General features: G+C 48.0%; 1 protein-coding gene across 2 annotated transcripts in view; it reads left to right on the forward strand.

Annotated features, from left to right (window-relative positions):
- Nucleotides 1–6,540: 6,540 nt before the first annotated feature.
- The window catches only part of PROX1 (prospero homeobox 1), a 45,480-nt gene continuing 30,523 nt past the window's right edge, over nt 6,541–21,497 (forward strand). For both annotated transcript variants that reach the window (XM_072332278.1, XM_072332279.1), the window contains exons 1-3: nt 6,541–6,715; nt 12,931–14,719; nt 21,190–21,297. In XM_072332278.1, coding sequence (XP_072188379.1) covers nt 12,998–14,719; nt 21,190–21,297 — 1,830 coding nt within the window. In that variant the 5' untranslated portion in view covers nt 6,541–6,715; nt 12,931–12,997. The remainder of the gene's footprint in view (nt 6,716–12,930; nt 14,720–21,189; nt 21,298–21,497) is intronic.

Consider the following 21,497-nt stretch of genomic DNA (forward strand, 5'->3'; position numbering starts at 1 on the left):
AAGATTGAAAGGAGAACAGGCGGGTAGGACAAAGGGGCTGTGTGCGATGTTTAGGGTTTGTTTGTTTGGATTCTGGTAGAAGGGATTCACATGGAGCAAAGAACACTGACACTCAGAGGAAAATAAGTCCTCAGTTTTAGAAAGGACAGCAGCTTCCAAGCAGCAGGACTCAGAAAGTCTAAGCCCTAAAGATAAGATGACTGCCCCAGGAATCACATTTTTATTAGTACATAAAACACATGTCACTTTACCATGAGTATGTGAAGCACAGAGTGAAATAACCCTCCAGCGGTGAAGTCAATATTTAAATCAATATCTCTGGCAAGGAAAATATCTTACTCATTGATACAGATTGGATTTTCTTTTCCTTATGAATCTCGCAGGAGGTAAACAGTGCATCTCTCTTGTAAAAGCAACCAAACAGCACGGCCAGGAAGGTCTAATCATTCCTAGAATCTAACAATAAATGCTCTGAAATTATTAATGTTGTTACAAATGCCATTTGACCTTTATGTTATGGATGTATTTCCTCTCCAGAAGAAGGCACCTACATTATTTTCATCCTGGCTCTATGGAGTGTGAGCCATTGGTAACTGCAGGTGACTTGGGTGGCAGCATGGGGCACTGTGGGATTAGCTCTTTGTATTGTGAAGGTACCAGTTGGTCCCATAAGAGATATCAGTGTCTTCATGCCAACCACTGCAACATCCTCCCCTTCCATGCACTCCAGGGAAGCTACAGGGCACCACAGAGAGCACTGCAGGCTGCTGAGGGCAGGAAGAGGGGCAACAGGGACACTATGCCCCAGAGGCACGTCAACACCTGGGCTAGAGATGTACTTTGCCTTACAGTGCTGTCTGTCATGGGCAGAAATACAGCACTCTGAATGCTGAGTGCTGCTCCCCCCAGTTCACCATAAGCATTTCTTACTAACTTAGGCTGTCTCGTATCCTCTCCTTTCAGCTCTGTGATAGTCTGATTCCTTTCTGCAGCAAGACAACCCTGAAACAAGGAGAAAAGATCATCCCATTTCCCAGCCTGATGGCTGAAGCATTTCTGTGGGAAAAGGGAGCCACAACTTTGCCTGCCTTCAGGATGAGGAAAGTGTTAAAAGCACATTTCCTCATGCTAGGACGGACACCCTCACTTGTAGGCTATCCTATGAAAGATGGGAACTGACACCACCATGAGGACATCTTGCAAAGAAAGCAGCACTGAGTGCATTTCTGCCAGAGCCTTTAGGTGTGGAGGGCTCACATGCACCAGCCCCTGGTGGGACTCCCAGATACCCCCATTCCCCACTGCCCCTTACTTGGGCACGGAGGCAGCACTCAGAGTGTGGCCCTGGAGTGGGATGAGCTGCAGTGGCAGCTTGCACACAGATACCTACAGCCACCTCATGTTCTGCTTCAGGCTCCCAAATCCGTTGGCTTATTTAGTACCTGCAGAACACCCTAAGCAGCTGCATCCTATTACAATAAACAGTGTAGCCTTGAGGCTACTGTTTTAAATTGTTACTAGGTGCCTCTCAGCCCAAGAAAAAAATAGCTTCTCCATCCCTTGCAGCACTGCATCCTTAAAGGTGACAGATGATATACATCCTTCAGATCATACAAATGATTGTCGCTAGAGGAGGATGGCTTCTTAAAGCTGTCACTGTATAATGTAAAAACACATTAATTTGGTGCAAATGAAAAATCAAAACTGTTTCCCCCAGGTTATGATCCCTCCATGGAAATACCCTCCTTTCTCTTAAAAAACACAATCAAAAGAATGTAAGCCTATAAAGCCAAATGTTTCCTGCTCAGTAGAGGTTTGATTGTTCAGCAGGGTCTGTTGAGCATGGTTTTAAATGACCAAATGGGCTTTTTCCTCTCCTGCTTCATGATTTTAAACTTCTTGAGATTTTTCATGCAAGTACCAGGACAGGGCAGCTCATGGCACATTTTTATGTGCCTCTAATCCCCACCCATGGAGGCTGCTGAGACAGTTGGGTTTTCAAGCCACAGGCACTCTGGCTAAGAGCCTTTCCTCTCCAGAAGCACTAGTGATAGGATTAATGAAGGGAAGACAGTGTGTATCTCCAAAGTCTCTGTATAAATGAACCACCTTGACAGCTCCCCAGATGGCACCTTTAAACTTACGCACCATCACACTGGCATGCTTTGGTTAGAAGACACAAAAACTGCTTGGCAAGGGGAGCAGATGCTGATGCAACCTAACCATACTGAGTATAAACCTCTAATGGAGGAACAGAGATGGAATTAAACCAGCTCCCACCTCACAGACTACATCTTCTAGAGCTTTGCACTTGACTTCCGAAGGGATTTGGTGGTCCCACCTCCTGGAGTTGTGATGCTGCAAGAATTCCATTTGATGGGAAGCAGAGGGTTTCCTAATGCACAGGTCCAGACCCATCCTCAGCAGGAACAAAGGAAGGGACTAAGGAACCCATGGCTAGAGCTACCAGAGCCTGTGGTTTGCTGCCATTATTGTCCTTGGGGATCCCTGTCCCAGATGTGTGGGTACTGCACCCTGTATGGCCAACGTATGACATTCATTGATGATTTGTCAATGAAGAATTAAGGGAAGAATGGGACGGTGTGTCCACAGGATTATCGTAGAATTGCTGAATCATTACGGTTGGAAAATACCACCAAGGCCATCATGTCCAACTGCTGACCCATCCCCACCATGCTCAGTGCCACATCTCCTCACATTTCCATAAATGGTGACACTACCACATCCATAGGCAGCATGCACCACTGCCTCAACACTCTTTCTGACAAGAAATGTTTCCTAACATCCAACTTGAACCTTCCCTGGTGCAACTTGAGGCCATAACCTCATAGAAGGTTTAGAAAAGGATGAAAGGAAATGAGTAAATGTCCATTACCAAATGGACACCAAAACTACCTCATAGCCCCTACATAGAGCTCTGACTTCGTGGATCCAGGCCTGCAGTGTCTAGCTCAGAAAGGCACAAATGTCAACAGTGACCTAATAGAGTCTGGGAACCAGTCCCCCAGATTTACATACTGGCATGAAAGCTGAGCTGGACATGAGGTGATCCTCATTGGGCAGGCAAACTTAATGGCCAATGTCACTCTGTCAGCCTTTTCCCATGAAAAGCCCCGCACCTTAGGTACTACCAAGTGCTAATTTGTTAAGAAACCCTTAATTGAGTGACAGTTAATTATTGACAGATTTGAGCTACTTTATCTCTCAATCAAAACCTGGCTCTGTCCCAAGGGGCAAGCAATTTAACGGCCACAAAAGGTAAATCTGGCCACGTGCAAGCTTTTATGCTGGGGCCCGATGCTCTCCCTCCCCCTTGCTTGGCTTCTGCTAAAATTTCTCTCTGAAGGAGCCGATGATTCCCCTGGTGATCACCAGCCCACGTCAAGGTGCTCACCCTGCTTAACCCCACTTGGCAGAATAGGAATTGCCAAGGGGACATCCATCTGGAGCTGCCTGAGATAAGAGGTGTCCAGTGTTAATAAACAGGCTTCCTCTACACCTCAGCAGGGCCTTCCTTTTCCAAACAGCCTTCCTTTAATGTTGAAAAATGTTTTTTTCCATTTACTCAACTATCATCATGTCTTTGGTGGTGGGGGAGTGCTAAGGGAGAGGAGAGGAGAGGAGAGGAGAGGAGAGGAGAGGAGAGGAGAGGAGAGGAGAGGAGAGGAGAGGAGAGGAGAGGAGAGGAGAGGAGAGGAGAGGAGAGGAGAGGAGAGGAGAGGAGAGGAGAGGAGAGGAGAGGAGAAAAACGAATATATCAGTTGAAGCAGTAGGAACAGCAGCTGTATTACAGTCATTCACTACGATTTTGCCAAACATTCATAAATGCTTTTTGCATCCTAAAATGCAATGTCCGAGGGATACGGCATCCCACTGAGGTTAATGAATGAATGAGGTGCCCTTGAAGGTTAATTTGCACAAACAAAAGGTCAGGGGACATCTTCAAAACAAAATATTGATTAAAGCAAGTTAAATGTTTTGACTTGAAGGAGACATGAAGGATTAAAAAGCAGAATAGAGCAGTACGGCTAAGAAAGGAACAGGAAAGAAAAAACCACCACCCCCAGACACAAAGGAAATGGTAGAAAACATATCTGAATCAGCTAGTCATCTGCTAACAAGCTGTAAAGATTTCCAATGACAAGTTGTCACATTAGTTTAGTGAAACTGAAGCAGCACTTATCCCTTTTCCTGTGCTTAATCTCTCAGCGCACTGCACAGAAACATGCTACCACGTTTAATAGGATTAGTTTGAGTCACTTTCTCTTCTCTGGAGGTTTTCTTTTTTTTTTTCTTTTTTTCTTTTTTTTCCTCCTTTAAAAAAAAAAATAAAAATCTTTCTTTTTTTTTTTTCTTTTTTTTTTTTTTTTTTTTTTAAAACAAACAAACAAACAAAAAAATCCCAATTTCCATCAATACCACCTTCTTGAATTAAACTGCACTGTGCTCAGCCACCTCTGGTACATCCTCCTCCAAGGGTTTGCCTGCCAGGAGGGGTTGAGGAAGTCACCGACCGCGCAGTAACGCAAACCCGCACCCAGCGCTCCTCTGCCCCGCACACGCGTTGGTGATGCTCCCTGGATGAATTCACAGCGGCGTAAATAAGAGCTGAATCAGGCCCTTGTGTCAAGGGGTGTTCTTTACACATGAAGTGCTTGGATGTATCCCACCCCTTTAAAAAGTAAAGAAAAAGAAAAGAAAGCCGGCAATGCGCTCACACAGCCCTTCCCCTCACTCGGAGTGAGCAGACACAGCGAGGAGAGTGATCAAAGAAAACGCACTTCCAACAGTGAGCCCTTGTCACTTCCAATCCTGTTGCCATCCTCCAAAGGGACAGGGGGATCACCCATGGCCAAGGGCACGTTTCAAAAGTTTTCTTAAGTTTCCCGCATCTGCTTTCTTTTCCCCCTAGAAGACAGAGACGCGAATGCAGAGAGCTGTCAGCTCGCAGCGCTCATTTTCTCGTCAGAGGCACCAGAATTTGGTGAAGGATTTATTTTTGAGGGGCCGAAACTCGCAGCTGAGCACAGCCCCACGGCTGTAGGAAACGCAGCGCCGTGATCCGAACTTTGTGACAAGCAGCAAAGTGAGGGCAGGAGCAGAGCACCCACACCTGATCGTGGCTTTGGATCCAAACTTTGTCACTGTGAATTAATTGGGGGCGGGAGAAGGTAGAATCCCAAGCGCTCACCATTCAGGCAGCGGCAGGGTTACTCTACGTACTGCTGTGCTGGGGCGTGAGGAGGGTGTGGGGCAAGAGGACGGCACCTGCAGAGCGAAGTGGGGCCGGGGGGGGGCTGCGTGCCCCCGGGACAGCCCGTGCCTCAGTTTCCCTTCGCTCCTCATTGGGTGACTGCGTTTCCTCGACAGCGCTCGATGCTGAGCCCCGCGAGTGACAAAGCGCTGTCAGGGGCGACTGTGTATGTATTATCGGCACCGCGCGGTTTCACCTTTATGCGAATCCCAGTGTCCTTTAAAAAATAGCAATAATAAAGGGGGAAAGAATTCAAGCGAGCTCATCTCCCCCCCGCATCGCTCAGCCACGCAGCGCTCCCCGTCCCGAAGAAACCTTCATGTGTAACGGGGCGGACTCCCGGAGCCCCTGTACCTAAGGACGGCCTCAATGAGTGGCTCTCGTAGAGGATGGGGGGCACCCCCGGGTCTCCCCGGCCGGGACTCACCGTCCCTCCCCACTGCTCCCCGCGCACGACTTGGTTCTCTCTCCCTTCATTCCCTTGCCGCGTTCCGCGGCGTTTCCCCGTGCAAACTTTCGTTCGGCGCCGGCAGCGGAGAGATGCCGCGAGCATCCCCGCTTCTTCCTCCAGAAATCATTTTGTCCCAGAGATGTAAAGCGGCCGGCAGCGGGCTGACACTACAGCTCGGGACGGGACAGAGTTCCCCAAAACTTTGGGACAGCTGCTCGCTCGGCCCTTCCGCACCGCGACGAACCGCGACGCGCCGCTCCGCTCCGTTCCCGGAACCCCCCCCCCCCCTCCGCGGAGTCCCGGACCCCCGGATCCACGCGCAGGATTCCCGAGCGGTGCAGCCCCCCTGGGGACGACTTTCCCCGGAGTTTTCCCCCGCCCCGTCCGGTCCGATCCCGTCCCGTCGGCCCCACGCAGGTGCGCGGCCGCGGCCACCTTCCCGCGGGGACGGGGCGGGCCCGGCGCTCCCCCCGCAGCCCCCTCGCTCCTCTCCCGCTCCTGCCAAGTGCTCCCCGGTCCCCCCCCGGCCCGTCGCAAGGAGCCCTCCGATTGGGCGGCGGGCCGGGCTCACGTCACCCGGCCCGTGACGTGTAGTCTTCCTGTTTCCTTCAGCTGTGTCTTAAAGTAAATCTTGTGGCCGTGCGGAGCGCTCGCTCGGCTCGGCCGGCCCAGCCCAGCCCTGCCCCTGCCCCGCTCCGCGCTCCGCGCCCGCTCCGTGCCCGCTCCGCTCCGCGCCGCCCCCGCGCCGCGCACACCCCGGCCCCGCACCGCCCGCGCTCGCCCTCCCTTCGCCCAATTACAATATTCAGCGGCCGCGCGTGCGTGCGCGTGTGTGCGCGCGCGTGTGTCTGTGCGTGTGTGTGAGTGTGTGTGTGTGTGTGTGCGTGTGTGTGTGCGTGCGTGCGCGTGCGGTGTGCATGTGCCGGGCCGCCTCGCTCTCTGTCCAGCGGCAAAAAAAAAGAGGCTCAGTTTCGTCGCCTTTGCACGGAGTAAGTATGCTCTTTCCCTTCCCTCACTCCCCCTTTTTCCCCCTTTTCCTTTGCTTTTCCAGTCCTTTTTATTAATTATTATTCTATTATTTTTCTTTATTATTATTATTATTATTATTATTGTTTCCGCTAGAAAAATAACGAACAGCGGCAAAGCGCCGCTCCGGGCACCGCGCTCCTCTTCCCAAGGAGCGAAACTGCCGCGACTTCACCCCCGAGCGCCGGCGGTTCCCCGGGCAGCGCTCCGCGAGAGACGCGCAGTGCGGGCGATGCTGCCCCGCCGTTCCCCCCGCCCCGCGGCCGCGTTTTGTTCCGTCCCCGCAGCGCTTCGCGGGGCTCCTCGGCTCCGTTCTGTTGTTAGGCGCTCCCTCCGAAGTTCCCCATCCCTCGCTTTAAACTCCTGCGAGCCTCTTCTTTGTCTCGCTTCTTGCCGCCCGGCTTTTTGTCTCCCCGGTTTGCCCGTCCTTTGCGTGTCGCCACTTCTCCTTTTTAACCCCGGCCGGGAGGGGCAGGGACTTTTCAGTCTCCTTCTCCTAACTGCGGTCACTTTTGCGTTCCCGACGTCGGGACGAGCCGCGGGGTGCGGGAGCGGTGCGGGGCGGTGGGTACCGAGCGGCCGAGAGAGATAGGAGCGCGGAGATGGGCACGGATGGGAATGAGCGCTGCTCTCGGGCCGGTCGGTCTCTGTTCGCCGGGGGCTTTAACTTTCCCTTTCCCCCGTGACGGAGATCTTCGGGGCTTTTGCCGGCCGGGAGCGCTTTGCCGCGCGTCGAAACGGAGTTGAGGCGGGTGCGCTCGGGGCAGCCCTCGGGGCGGGGGGAGCCCCGGGACTAGGGAGCGGTAGGCGGGGGGCCGGGCCGTGCAGGTGCCGGCCGTGGGGAGCCCCAAGGAGCGCCGCACCTGGCCCGGCCGCAGGGCACGGCCGTGGGAGCGCCCCTCCGCCTTTCCCCTCCGGAGCGCCGCCGCTCCGTTTTGCGTTCCTTTTCCGCGCGGCTCACCTTTAGCGGCGGTGCTGCGCGAGGGGTGTGTGTGTGTGGATGGAATATCACCTATAGGAGAGGTATCGGCAGCCCGCGAGTTGGGCTGCGGTAAGAAGTACACCGCGGGCTCTTTATGCTCCCCGTTAAATGATCGGCAATCTGTGTCCCAACCGCCGGAGCGTACGCAGCCAACTTCCATGCAGGCTGCTCTGAGGCCTCTCGGTTTGTACTTTTTATGTCTCACTTTGTCTTTTTATGACCAGTCTATAGATGAGGGATTAAGTTCTAAGAACGGATGCATTTTGAAATTGGAGTTTAATTTAATTCAGGGGAGAGATGTAGATGCTGCCTTGGGTAGGCTCCCCAAATTGGTTTATTCTGTCTCAGTGGATGGCCGTGCTAACTCGTTGTGGGGCTCTGGTGTAACGGTATGATGGAGCGTTGGGGAAACCTTTGGAGAACTTGGTCTGAGTTGGTGGCAGGAATCTGCCATGCAGCCATGTCAGTGCTGTCTCTGAGTTATCTTCTTCTTGGTCAGTGAAATAACAGGGAGCAAGCTGGTAGAAAAAGAGGAAAACTTGTTCAGTTCTATACCATGAACAGCTCAATTTTCTTCTCGTTGAAGACCTTTCTTCCAGCAGTGCAGGTGGCTGCAGGAGGGCAGTCATCTCCCCAAACCAAAGGCCTCAAGTAGGGAGATGACCCCCACCTGCAAGTTTGCTCCCAGTTGTGTGGGGCCGGGCTGTGGGAAGTGCGGGATTGCTGGGCCAGGCCCTGCTGGCCGCTCTGGGACAGGCTGGAGGTAGTGTAGTCTTGGAGGAAATCACCTTCTGATTTTTACTTCTTGTTGTGGGGAAATTCTAATGAAGCAGTCATTGCTTCATAGAGAGGAGTTGCTCATTATTTCTGCCGTGTTTCATGTTATGTCCCAGCTAGGGGAGTTAGGTAAACCTTTCTCCCAAGAAAACTTGTACCAAAGCCCTACAGAGAAAGGTAATACTTTTGTTAGTTGCTGAAGCGATTTCAGTGCTGAGCAGACCTATGGGGAATGAGTATCATCTGCTCTCAGATTCTCACTGCGGTTTTGTCTGGGCAATGCTATTGACTGGAATAATTTCATCCTGTGCTTCCTGGCTGCTTCTGGCAAAGCCATGCCCAACACAGTGCTTTGGAGTGAAAGATTTGCATATTTCTGGTAGCAGAAGCATGGTGAATTCCTCGTGTGGCGATGGTACCGTGAGCAGGCACAGGGCAGGCAAACGCTAGACCTAAGAGTTGTTGTCTTGCAACAAGATAGGGACAATTTCAGCTCTATGAACTTAGAGTTCCTTGTGTTCAGCTGTAAATATTTGCTAGGCTTATTCCTTGGCTCTCTTGTATTCCATGTCTCTTTCCTATCACTTGGGCATGTCAGGTTAGACCGAGTCCCTTCAGTGCAGCTAAGTAGAGTGTGATAAAAGTTAAATACCCTTTATATCTCCTAGGTATATGAATGAATCTGAGAGAAAATGATCTTTGTAGGGAGTTAACAAAACTGATTACAGAAATCGATTATGTAATAATCAATTAAATATCTAATGTCCTATTCCTTTCTAAAGACCATTCTAGCCAGTGGTTTGAGAGCAGGGACTCTTTGATAGGTAGGAATTAATCCGTTCCCGCTTAGCATGTCAGTGCATGTCCCATGGATATACAATAAAACTATTAGGAAGTTCTTTATAGCTACATTTAAATCAAATCTCCTTAAACAAAAGTTTCAAAAGTAAATTTGCAAATAAAATAGTGCAAGCTATTTTTTTGGAGTGGGCACGGGAAGTGCCGAGGCCCTTGTTGCAGGTCTGGACTGCATGGGAATGGAAAATGTTCGGTGTCCGAGGAAGCTGCATTGTGTGCATTGGGGCCCAAGATGCAGAGCGTGAATTTAACACAAACTGCACTTGGCAAGTAAGGAGTATCAAGGGTGACATGTCGAGCATATTTAACCTTCACAAATCTCAGGCTATGCAACTCAGGAAGAAATACAGCTTACATTGTCAAGATCTATGTGTAAATCTTTAGGAAGATTACTCCATCTCTAAGTGCTATAGCTATATGGAGACAGGGGGTGTATGAAATGGTTTTGAGACAATATGCAGCCAAATAGTGGTACTGTATAAAGGACACGAACTTCCTAATTTTTTTTCCCCCCAAGACTTCCCTGTTTACCTAGGTCTAATCTCTCTACAGTCCAAGGCTGGGGCTTGCATTCTGCTGTACGGGGCTTTCCTTGAGGTGTGATCTGGTGTTCATCCTTCAAGACCAAAACACGAAGTGACAGTACAATGTCCTTCCCATTTTGTCAGGCTAAAGTGGAACCGTTCCTCATCTATAAGCCACGAGGGATGTGAGCCTTAATACGAGTGGTCTGTAGGCTCAGTGTAACATCAGGGCAAATGAAATTTTGCTGAACACTTGGCTTAGGGGTGCCATACCCCTGGTGCTTCTCATGAGGGCAGGAGGGAGCATCGCTGTGGTGCACCTCCTGCTGCTGGTGCAGGGCTCAGGGAAAGGAAGATGGGTGCTAGGGAGGAAGGATGCGTGGCAGTGACCTTCCAGCCGGGTGCAGGACAACCTATTTCCTGCACTGCTGACTCAAGGGTACAGCAAGCCCTCCCCATGCGTGTCCTTGGTTGGGATTGGGCAAGAGAGTGGGAAACAGAGTTCAGGCGCCTAAAATTTGCTAGGAAACGTGCAAAACCGGGAAAACGACATGAGAGTTTTGGTGCAAGTGTGGGAACATTGTGCTGGATCTTAATCAAGCATAACTTGACAGCAGAAGCGGAAGGAAAGACGTGAAGGTTTTTGGTGCCGGTTGTTTTTTTTCTATGGGCAACTGCTGTCTTTACGCAGAATGCTTTCAGAGTACCGTACATGCAGCAAACAAGGGCTCTTACAGTTATCTTGCAATTAGTTTGTATCGCTTTCAGGTGAGCGCCACTAGGCTGGAAGGTCAACCTTGACCCTTGTTTGTATCATGTGGGTATCTCCTGCTGAACAGCTGGGGCGGTGTGTGGCCCTTTCCTGCCCCCAGCATATAAAACCCACCCTTTGGAAAACCCGACTCCTTTAAGTTGTTTGGTTTTTGTTTGGTTGGTTGTTGTTGTTTTTTTTTACTAATAGAAAAGGAAGACACAAGCATTAGAGCTTGAGTCTGCTCCTTTTGCAGCAATTCAGAGAAAGAGGGAGATGGGTTTTGTGACCTGTGCGGTCCAGTAGGGCCCATTCTGTCACTGGCGGGTAGCGGGATTTTGGTACCCAAGCATCTCATGAACTCAGATGCAGGTGGTACAGCTGGGCCCTGTGGCAGTGCTCCTTTCTATGGCCTCCAAACTCCACTTTCTGATGCGATAAGGACCCATCTCTGAAGCCAGCGTCTTGGGAATTATACAAGGTTCTGCGTTTCCCATCTGAATTCAGGACTTTTTTTTTTTTTTTTTTTTTTTTTTTTAACTTCTATCATTTTTTGCTTTCCTGCATGCAAGGAGCCAGTAACACAAGCAAACTGTCTCTGACACCAAATCTCTGAAAATTCTTTTAGTGTATCCGGAATACGTGGGCAAAGGCTGCAGAATAACCATGACGTTACTAAGTGTTAAAAGCTCTTTATTATTATTATTATTATTTTTTCATCCTGGTTGCAAACTAAGCATGGACTCCTGTCTTTATTTTACAGATTATTTCATGCTGAAATTATGCCTATTTGCATGGGTAGTCATTCTTCAAAACTAGCCACAGATGCAGTCCTAGGGAGCACGTAGATGTTTTTACAGGTGAACCGAAAGAGATGGGAGCAATTCCAAAAAGTCTGCATGCTGCCTTTGGCAATATACCCTGTTATTGTGAAGATTGTGCTCTGTTAAGCAAATGTAAAGTTTAATATTAGATAAGCGTTGCATGACAAATATTTTAATTTTACCAAACATTAAATTTAAGAAACGGGAAAGAGCGTCCAGAGCTTTCTGTGCACTGTGAGTTTAGCATCTCTAGTTAATAAGTCACAAATTATGTCAAGAGCCTTTTACAAAATGCAAGGAAGTGTGCTATCTTTTTATGCTGTGTTCCTGGGAAACAATGAGAGTTCATATAAAGAGAAGGTATCTTCCTTTCTCATGCGTTTGATTGATGTTACTTCTTTCATCTTCCCATATTTTTTCTCATCTTTTCTGCATGTCACAGGAGCCGAGATTCTGTGTATTCAAAATATCATACATGTGAAGGGCTTCACTGGCCATTCGAGATACTGTTCCTGGAGATTTTTATAAAGCAGAGGGATGTGGCACCTAACATGCCTCGTTTTTGCTATGCAAAATATTTACTGTTGTGTAGGTTGGTGTGTGAAGCACCAAATTTTCAGGCTTTGGTAGCGGGATTTACTTGGAGAACATACGTTAAGAGAAGAGGGATGTGTGGGGAATTTAGAGCACCATTGAGGTTAGTCACTGGTACACACAGGGCTGTGCTAACGAACTACATTTTGGTCTTTATTTGATCACATCTATGTAAAAATTATAATCCTGGACATAAAATATTTTAATGCATTTTTGCTTTGCAGAAGAAATGTTTCCCTAATGACTTAAGTGAGTTTGTTATTTTATTTGCTCTCAGCATAAGCCTAAATGTGCCTGTTTCTCTCTGCCTTTCCCTTGAACGTATACCATCCTGACTACAATTAAGAGAAAGTTGACCTTCGAATGTTTATTTACCAGCGTTATCTCTCTTTAAAATACAAAATCACAATTACAGCTTTTATATTGCAATTCATTTTTTTTTTAATCCAAATTTTATACAATTTCTTGTTTTAACGATAAATCTTAAATAAGGAGTACTTTCATCTTCTTTTGTAACATGTATCTCAATGCCCTAAATTTAATCAATTGGTTGTCAGAGGCTGTGTTCTTCTAATCTACTCTTTCTTCTGAAGATAAACAGTATCATTTTAGGCATTTGTGCAAGAGAATCATATTACTGGTGCTTAAGCAGTTTTTGCTTTTTTAAATCTTAATCCATCTTAAACCAGTGGAGCAGAAATATTTAAAAATGTTTCATTTCAAGCAGAGTGCATAATAAATTGCAATAATTGTAATGTGCCATAAATCCCAGAGCCTATGCATTTTGCATTTTATTCAGGATTGAGGTCAGGAAATTTGGAGAAATTTAAAGAAAATGATTCATCAGTCCTTTTGTTCTGTTGGCCAGGGTCCCAGGATTCTTGAGCTGAGCCCAGCTGACAAGCTTTTGAAGATGGCACAATAACAGTCCAGTGATGCCTGACCATGACAGCACAGCCCTCTTAAGCAGGCAAACCAAGAGAAGAAGAGTTGACATTGGAGTGAAAAGGACGGTAGGGACAGCATCTGCATTTTTTGCAAAGGCAAGAGCGACGTTTTTTAGTGCCATGAATCCCCAAGGTTCAGAGCAGGATGTTGAGTATTCAGTGGTGCAGCATGCAGATGGGGAAAAGTCAAATGTACTCCGCAAGCTGCTGAAGAGGGCGAACTCGTATGAAGATGCCATGATGCCTTTTCCAGGAGCAACCATAATTTCCCAGCTGTTGAAAAATAACATGAACAAAAATGGTGGCACCGAGCCCAGTTTCCAAGCCAGCGGTCTCTCTAGTACAGGCTCAGAAGTACATCAGGAGGATGTATGCAGCAACTCTTCAAGAGACAGCCCCCAAGAGTGTCTTTCCCCTTTTGGCAGGCCGACTATGAGCCAGTTTGATGTGGATCGGTTATGTGACGAGCACCTGAGAGCTAAACGCGCCCGGGTTGAGAATATCATTCGGGGTATGAGCCATTCCCCCAGCGTAGCATTAAGGGGCAATGAAAATGAAAGAGAAATAGCTCCGCAGTCCGTCAGCCCTCGAGAAAGTTACCGAGAAAACAAGCGCAAGCAGAAACTGCCTCAGCAGCAGCAGCAGAGCTTCCAGCAGCTGGTTTCAGCCAGGAAGGAGCAGAAGCGAGAGGAGCGCCGACAGCTGAAGCAGCAGCTGGAGGACATGCAGAAGCAGCTGCGCCAGCTGCAGGAGAAGTTCTACCAGATCTACGACAGCACCGACTCTGAAAATGATGAAGATGGCAACCTGTCCGAAGACAGCATGCGCTCCGAGACCATGGATGCCCAGGCCGGCGACTCTGTTGGCAGGTCAGACAACGAGATGTGTGAGCTGGACCCGGGGCAGTTCATTGACCGGGCTCGGGCTCTCATACGGGAGCAGGAGATTGGGGAGAACAAGCCGAAAAGAGAAGGTCCCAAGGAGAAGGAGCAAGGGCCAAATTCCTTCCATCCCGAAGGCAAACACTTGGCTGAGACACTGAAGCAGGAACTGAACACCGCCATGTCACAAGTTGTGGACACGGTGGTGAAAGTTTTCTCGTCCAAGCCCTCCCGCCAGCTTCCTCAGGTCTTCCCGCCTCTCCAGATCCCGCAGGCCAGGTTCGCGGTCAACGGGGAGAACCACAACTTCCACACGGCCAACCAGCGCCTGCAGTGCTTCGGGGATGTCATCATTCCAAACCCCCTCGACACCTTCAGCAGTGTCCCCATGCCCGGTGCCACTGACCAGACTGAGGCGCTGCCCCTCGTCGTCCGCAAGAACTCCTCTGACCAGCCCGCCTCAGCTCCTCCGGCTGGCGGCCACCACGCCTCGCTGCACCAGTCCCCGCTCTCAGCCACTGCCGGCTTCTCCACCTCCTCCTTCCGCCACCCCTTCCCACTGCCCCTCATGGCTTACCCTTTCCAGAGCCCTCTGGGTGCCCCATCGGCCTCCTTCCCAGGAAAAGAGCGTGCCTCCCCTGAGTCCCTGGACTTGACCCGGGAGACCACCAGCCTGAGGACCAAGATGTCGTCGCACCACATGAACCACCATCCCTGCTCACCTGCACATCCCCCCAGCGCCGCTGAAGGCCTCTCCTTGTCCCTCATAAAGTCTGAGTGTGGTGACCTGCAAGACATGTCTGAAATCTCACCCTACTCGGGAAGTGCAATATCCTTTTCTGAAGGCGAGTGTTCTCCATGGTGGCCTGCAGGAGAGGAGCAGAGGCTGACCCACTCTGTGGGGCTGACCTGAGGGTGCTGGGTTGGGGGCACTGGCACGGGGAGCAGGTGTGGGCTAAAACACCAAATAAGTGCAGGTGCTTTTCCAGCCACAGCATCCAAATTAGAAGAGACACCTGTCTCCGCAACGTTTTAGTCCATACAGTTGAGTTTCCCTCCCCACTAGTCAGGAGGTGATGACCCTGGCTGAAAACACTGCATGGCCATCTCCTGTTAGAGGGGAGGTTTCGGTTAGGTGTCAGGAATAATTCTTTACTCAGAGAGCGGTGAGGCACTGGCATAGCTGCCCAGAGAAACTGTGGTGCCATCTCTGGAGGCACTGCAGGCCAGGCTGGATGGAGTTCTGGGCAGCCTGAACTGGGGGGGCAACACTGTCCATGTCTGGCATTTCAGACTTTGAGGTCCACTCCAACCCAAACCATTCTATTATTCCCCTCCCGTGTTAATGGTGGCCTTGCTGGAGCTCACAGAGAGACAGTGTTTAATCCTCTGTGGGTCTCCACCTCTCACGTAAGGGAAATAAAGCGCAAAAGGCCCAGGTACTGATCTATTCAGGCAGCACCGCGTACTTTCCCCCACCCAGAGGTCTGCTCCTCAGCTCTGGTGCAGCTGCCTGCTATGCATGATTAACCTCTGTTCAGCCATACACAGAAATCTTTTGTCCTAACGTACACAAAGCAAATTATTTTGGAAAGCTGGAGAGAACAATTAAATATAAAACTTCAGCTGTATGAAATTTGCAGGACACTTTGCTTCCTTGGGAAAAAAAAAAAAAAAAAAAAAAAAAAAAGTTCTTTTTAGCTCTGTTCCCTCTATTCCAGTGTTTAGTTTGGGGGAAAATACAGCTCTGCTTTTATTTAGGCATAAACAGACGTAGTTATATATATATATTTTTTCCCCTGGACACCAGTATAGATTATTTTTTCTTTTTTAGCAGTAACACCTCCCACTCCTTGCATTGTTTCCTCTAACATGCATTTTGGTCATAAGATTTTTCTTTCAAGCACGATTGTATTAAAAGTAAATAAAATGCCAAGTCTGTCCAAAGCTAAAACTGAGGATTTTGAATGAAGGGAATGTGGGCATCTTATCCCTGCTCCTGCACCCCAGCAGAAGGCAACAGTGCAAGCAAAGAAGCTTAGATGGAGCACATTTCATTCCCAAGTTGTTGGCCATGGCTTTGACCAGATAACTCAGTCCCTGTAGAGTGACAGTGGTGATATGGGGAGACTGTCCCCTTCCCATGGCTGTCCCATGAGGCAGCTACACAGGGCTGCCCCTCACCACTGGGTGCCTTCTGGGACATTATCAGCTCTGAGAGCTTTTGGGGAATTTCAGCACATGTCTGTGGGTGTGTGAAGTCACAGCACTGTGTGAGCAGGGCTGGAGACTTGCAGGATGCCTGCTTCAGGGTCATCCACTTATCCTCCGAGGGTCTGCCATCCATCCTAGGCCAAGCTCAAGGAAGAATCCTTGCTCACCAGTGTTTTTTTGGCTGACCTGTGTGAGTAGTCCCATTTCTGTTGAAGAAAGGGCTTGAGAGCACCTTCCCCAGCTGCCGGCATTTCCAAGAGCCAGCCAGGAGCAGGCATGACATCTGGAGGACTTTTTTCCTGTTGACAGCAAGGAAATCTTTCCCTTGCCTTGTATACTGTATGACAAAGCAGTGGAGTCAGTTCAAAGCCAGCATTGTTCCCAGTCACTGCCAGTTACTTTCAGAGGTCCAAACCAAGTCTCATTCTCACATACTGAGAAGCAAGCTACGATGCTCTCAGAGCAGTCCTGAGGTCAGCGCGAGTGACAGCCCAGTGGCAGTCAAGGGCAGCAATCAGGCCAGAGCAATTAAGTCATTCCTACCACAAGGTGTGGCAGGTGCTAATTGTGGTGATGTCAAAATAGTTCTCTTATCCTAGGACAGGAGCCGAAGAGGTATGAAGTGTGTGGCTGCAAGTGGTCTTCTCTGTCCAGTACATTCCTGCCTCCTTGCTATTTCTTTCCCTTTCTCCTTCCTTCCTCACTGGCAGTCCTTAACAGAGCTCCTGTTGGAACCAGGGTGAGAGTGCCGTGCATGGGACTCAGCCAGGGCAGTGAGTGTTGGGGCCGCTCCACCTCCATCCTTGCCCTGCTCCTTTCCTGGCCATTGGGGAAGTGTTCTGTCTGGCCAGGGTTTGCATGCAGAGCTGCTAGGAAAAGCAGATTTAGTAAAGAGCGTTTGTACACGATGTGTGCTCTGGCGCACAGTTCAGCTCGGGGACGTTGTTGTTGTTTTCCAGCAGCAGCTCGTTTGCCCAGGTAGCCTGCAGTTTCCAGGGAAAGGCGCGGTACGGAGGTTGGCTTGTTTTGTGATATGTTCTTTTGCGGTGCTTTTATTTTACATGGTTGAGTGTGCACACACAAGGAGTAGATTTCTTCGGAGAAGCAGATCTTTCTTCCCTGCAGAAAGCAACATCTGTTTTGCTGGACAATACAGGCAGGATGAGAACATAAGACAGGCGGGTAGAGCCAAGTTCAGGTTTTAGTGGTAGGCTAACGCACTGCACCAGCCCGCTTTCTGTTTGTTTCTTTTAACCAATGCCTGTAAAACGCGTCTGATCGTTCTTTGCTGAATTGCAGAAGGAAACGGTTAATGTTTGCGTATGTTGCTGAACAAGATAAGATGCACCTGCAGCATGAATTCCCGTCTTGGTCCTGAATGCAGTCTATATCTTTGCAAACTAATCTGTTTAATCAAATATTAAGTTTTATTCAAATTCCGAAAGAAACAGACAGCCAATTGTTTTTCTGCATGGTCTTCCTTTGTCACGCATCCTCTTTGCATCTCAAGAAAAATAGCCTTGTTCAGTCCCCAAACATTTGCATAGACCAAAACTGCAGCACAACAGCAGCCTGTGTGCTGCTGAGACATTGGGAAAGGTGAAGGAGTTGGGTGCTCTCTCCCTGGGAGGAGGGCCTGGGACATGAGTGAAACTTTCTGCAATTTATTTATTTTTAAGCAGAATTCCCATCCAACTGGAATGAGTTTCGCAGTCCCAATATGTGAAAGCTATAATTAGCGAATTACAACATTTCAAAATGAGGAGTTATTACATCTGACTAGAATTAAACTAATTAAACTTAAAAAAAAAAAAAAAAAAAAAAAAAAAGTGATTGTACAGCAAGCTGGTTAGCTTGGTGCTGCTGATAAAACCTGGGCAATAGGGAAGCTCTTTCAGTTGGCCCTTCCTATGGAAGGTCTCAAAGATGCTCTGAGATACAGCAATTTGAAGCTTTGCTGATTAAAAGCAGCTGAGGTGTAACTGAAGGAGCAGCTTAGCCTTGCCAGCGCAGGCTGCCTACCTGATACAGCCCCTTCTTGACTCTTTCCCCTCAGCTCAGCACTAGAACAGCCTGCTGGAGTTTTTCTGGGAGGTGTGGATGAGGGGGACAGAAGTGAAAGAAATCCCCATTGAAAAATATTTTTGCGAAAGAGGAGAGAGCACCCTGGGAGAATTAGAGTGCAAACGAGCCAAACGCTACCTCTCAGCTTCCCTGGATAACACACACAGGAGCATGTCTAGGTTTCATTCCCAGTCTTCCTATTTTTTAATGTTTTGCCTTTTTGCTGCTGCCGGGTGAGGTGAGGCACCGTTGCACTGGGTAAGCACAGCGCTGAGCTCTCAGGTTGTTTGAACACTGCTTTAGGTTCAGCTGCAGTACACTGTTCCTCTGATCTTTTATGTTCCTGAGCAGATGTCTTTCATTAATTTATGGATTTATCAACTTTTCTTTCTCTCCTCCTTTTTTTTTTTTTTCCTTCCTCTTTTTTTTTTTTCTTTTTCTTTCTTTTTTTTTTTTTTTTTTTTTTTTTTACACCTGGCAGCTGGCTCAAGTTTCAGCAGTTATTGTCTATTTTGCATTACCCATAGAATTGAATGTCATCTGTCTTCACAAAGCTATAGCTGGGAGAATTGAGGCAAGCCACACGAGCTGCTGGGACGGAGCTTGTTTGCGTTCCATTCGGCACCCCTCCTCCCTTTACCTCCTTAATATTTATTTGTGCTCGTTTTCTTTCCTGGCCTTGAATGGGGCTTAGCTCGTGTTCAGTACAGCTGTATGTTTACTGAATCTATTTCATCATGAGTCATTGTGCGTGTGTAAGTATCCTGGAAACAGCTAGTGCTTTCTTGGAAGAACAGTTGCTTTTCAGCCCAAGCACTTAAAAAGGAAATTAAGCAATTGGTCAGTTCAGTTCTTTTTTTCTGAAATAGCAATGGGTTATCTAATTCCTTGCTCTTAAGTCTGTCATTAACTATTTTTTGCTAGATTATTACAGATCAGATCTTTTATCACAGTGCAGCGTTAACCTTAGGATCAAGATACACAGATTGGTTGCATATTTGATACAGCTTTAAGGCTGCCAAGTGCTTAGGAACAAGTATAATTTTAATAGAAAATGGATTTCTGGGAATCTGAGTCTTAGAACATCTTTTAATACGTGTTTCATTCAATATCAATATCCCCTGGCATTAGGGCAGAAAATATTTAAAAATCCTAAATGCAGAAGGAATCAAAATGCTTAGACAACTGCCTAATATGCTTAAATCCAGCAAATAGGAGAGAGTGTTTTTTTTTCCTGAAAGTTTAAGTCCATCATTTAGCTCGTGCTGAAAGAAAATGTGTGCCGTACCCGATATTAGCATGTCGGCGGCAACCAAGGAATCACAAATTAAGGAGGCTTAGGGTTTTTATTTCTTTTACTTTTTGAAGTTCCCCCTCAGACTCCCTTTCCCCTGAAATGATCGCATAACAAAGTGGATTTCTGGTGGAGAAGTTTTGATTTGTCTAAAACTCTTATCTCTAAGCAATAGGTGACAGCTTGCTACTATTATTTCACTTACGTATTTTGACAGATGGCACTGCAGAGTGTAATGCTCTTTTAGACTTCTCTATCAGTCTAATGGAGGTAACTGGAGGTTCTTTCAACTCTTCTCTTGGCACAAGAAGTATGTCAGTCATAAATTATCTTCTTTGTAATCAGCGAGCATCTAAAACAAAATGCAAGTTCGGCTCAGCCGTTCTCCTACTTCCAGATAATAAGAGGTTTTTAAACTAATGTTATTGATGACTTTTTTTTTTTTTTTTTTTTTTTTTAAATACCACATTTTTTTCAGTCTGAAAATGAATCTTATAACTGGGATAAAGATGAGGGGCTCCACTGATTTCACAAATTAGAGAAAAGGGTGATTTTGTTTTTGTTTTGTTTGTAATTGAAAAAGCCTGGCTAATAAGCAGTAGCCTGCTATAGTGCTGTGCCCAAGTTCCCAATGCAGGAGTTGTTTGGTGCCAGCATTCTCCCAGCCCTAAAGCAAGGGCAGAGAGGCTGCAGTGTGGATGCAGACATGGCCAAGCTTTCCCCTCTGTCAGGTGTGAAAGGAGTGAGGTTTTCAGCAGTTGCGTTTGGGAGAAACAGACCTCGGAGAAGCTTCTGGGAAGAACCCTTAATTGACCTTGTGGGGGCCACACTCATTTTCTCCACGTGCATCTTCATTTTTGATAAATTATAAAGCCATTAATTTGCTGAGGAAATGGCAGGGCCAGCCTGCGGCGCAGATGTGACCAGAGCCGTCCTCGTGCACAGCGCACAAAAGAGAGCCAAGGAGCCAGGAGAAAATCAGCAAGCTGAGATGGTTATGGTTAGCTTTGCATTCCCTTGGGAACTGTTTTCGTTGCCTCTGTTTACAGATCTAAAAGGTAATGATGTTTCCAGGATAAATAGGCTGCGTTATAGGGTAAGTGGCCATTTATTGATCTGCTAGCCCACGTTCATCGATTGTGGAACCCCAAACGTGGCTTCTTCTGAGGAGGAGTTAACCAGCTCAAACAGAAGGCTACAACATAGGTTGGAGGGGATCTGCCTCTCTGAAAATTTGGCTTTGATTATCAAGGCAGCGCTGTAGCGGGATTAGAGGGAGCAGCTCAAGATGCTGGGATGGGAGCGGAGCAGGTGAAATGTGCTGCCTGCGGGAGGCATTGCTCCAAGGGCTGGAGCACCCTGTGCGTAGCACATGCGCTCAGTTTACTCGGTGCACACAATGCAGTGCTGAGGGGAAATGAAACTTGGGCTGGACTTGCAGAGGAGAGGGAGAAAAAGCTCCTGATAAGTTCTGTGCAGCACATGTTTCCTTAGCAACAAGTGAACGTACATATGGTACGCAAGCTGTAAACTTGCATAATTCCTGAAACTGATGGGAAAAAGAAGGTTTGGGTTGTGTGTCTCCTCATCCCTCGTTTTGCCATTTACAGAAAATCGCAGCATGACCATTTCAGTCTCCCACGGGCTGGGGGTGCAGTGTGTGCACGGGGCACACTCAGAAGCAGTCTTTTCAAGCCAAGCATTTTCCTTTACCAATCCAATCCTACATGCAGGAAGGCTTGTCACCGAATCACTTGAAAAAGGCCAAGCTCATGTTCTTTTACACCCGGTACCCAAGTTCCAATATGCTGAAAACCTACTTCTCAGATGTAAAGGTAAGAAAATCTCTTCCCCTCCATGTTCTTACTGCATGCTGTGTTGGGTCACAAAGAAGTTTGGTGTTCTCAGAGGTCAGCTATTCTTCTGAGTTTGTAAAGCCATAGCTGACTTCTTCCTTCCACCGAGGTTATGCCCTGCCTGTACCTGGTTGTGGAAAGGGGAGATTGGAGGACTGGAAATTAAAAATAATAACAAA

Source organism: Excalfactoria chinensis, chromosome 3 (assembly GCF_039878825.1).
Source record: "Excalfactoria chinensis isolate bCotChi1 chromosome 3, bCotChi1.hap2, whole genome shotgun sequence".
Taxonomy (NCBI): Eukaryota; Metazoa; Chordata; class Aves; order Galliformes; family Phasianidae; genus Excalfactoria; species Excalfactoria chinensis.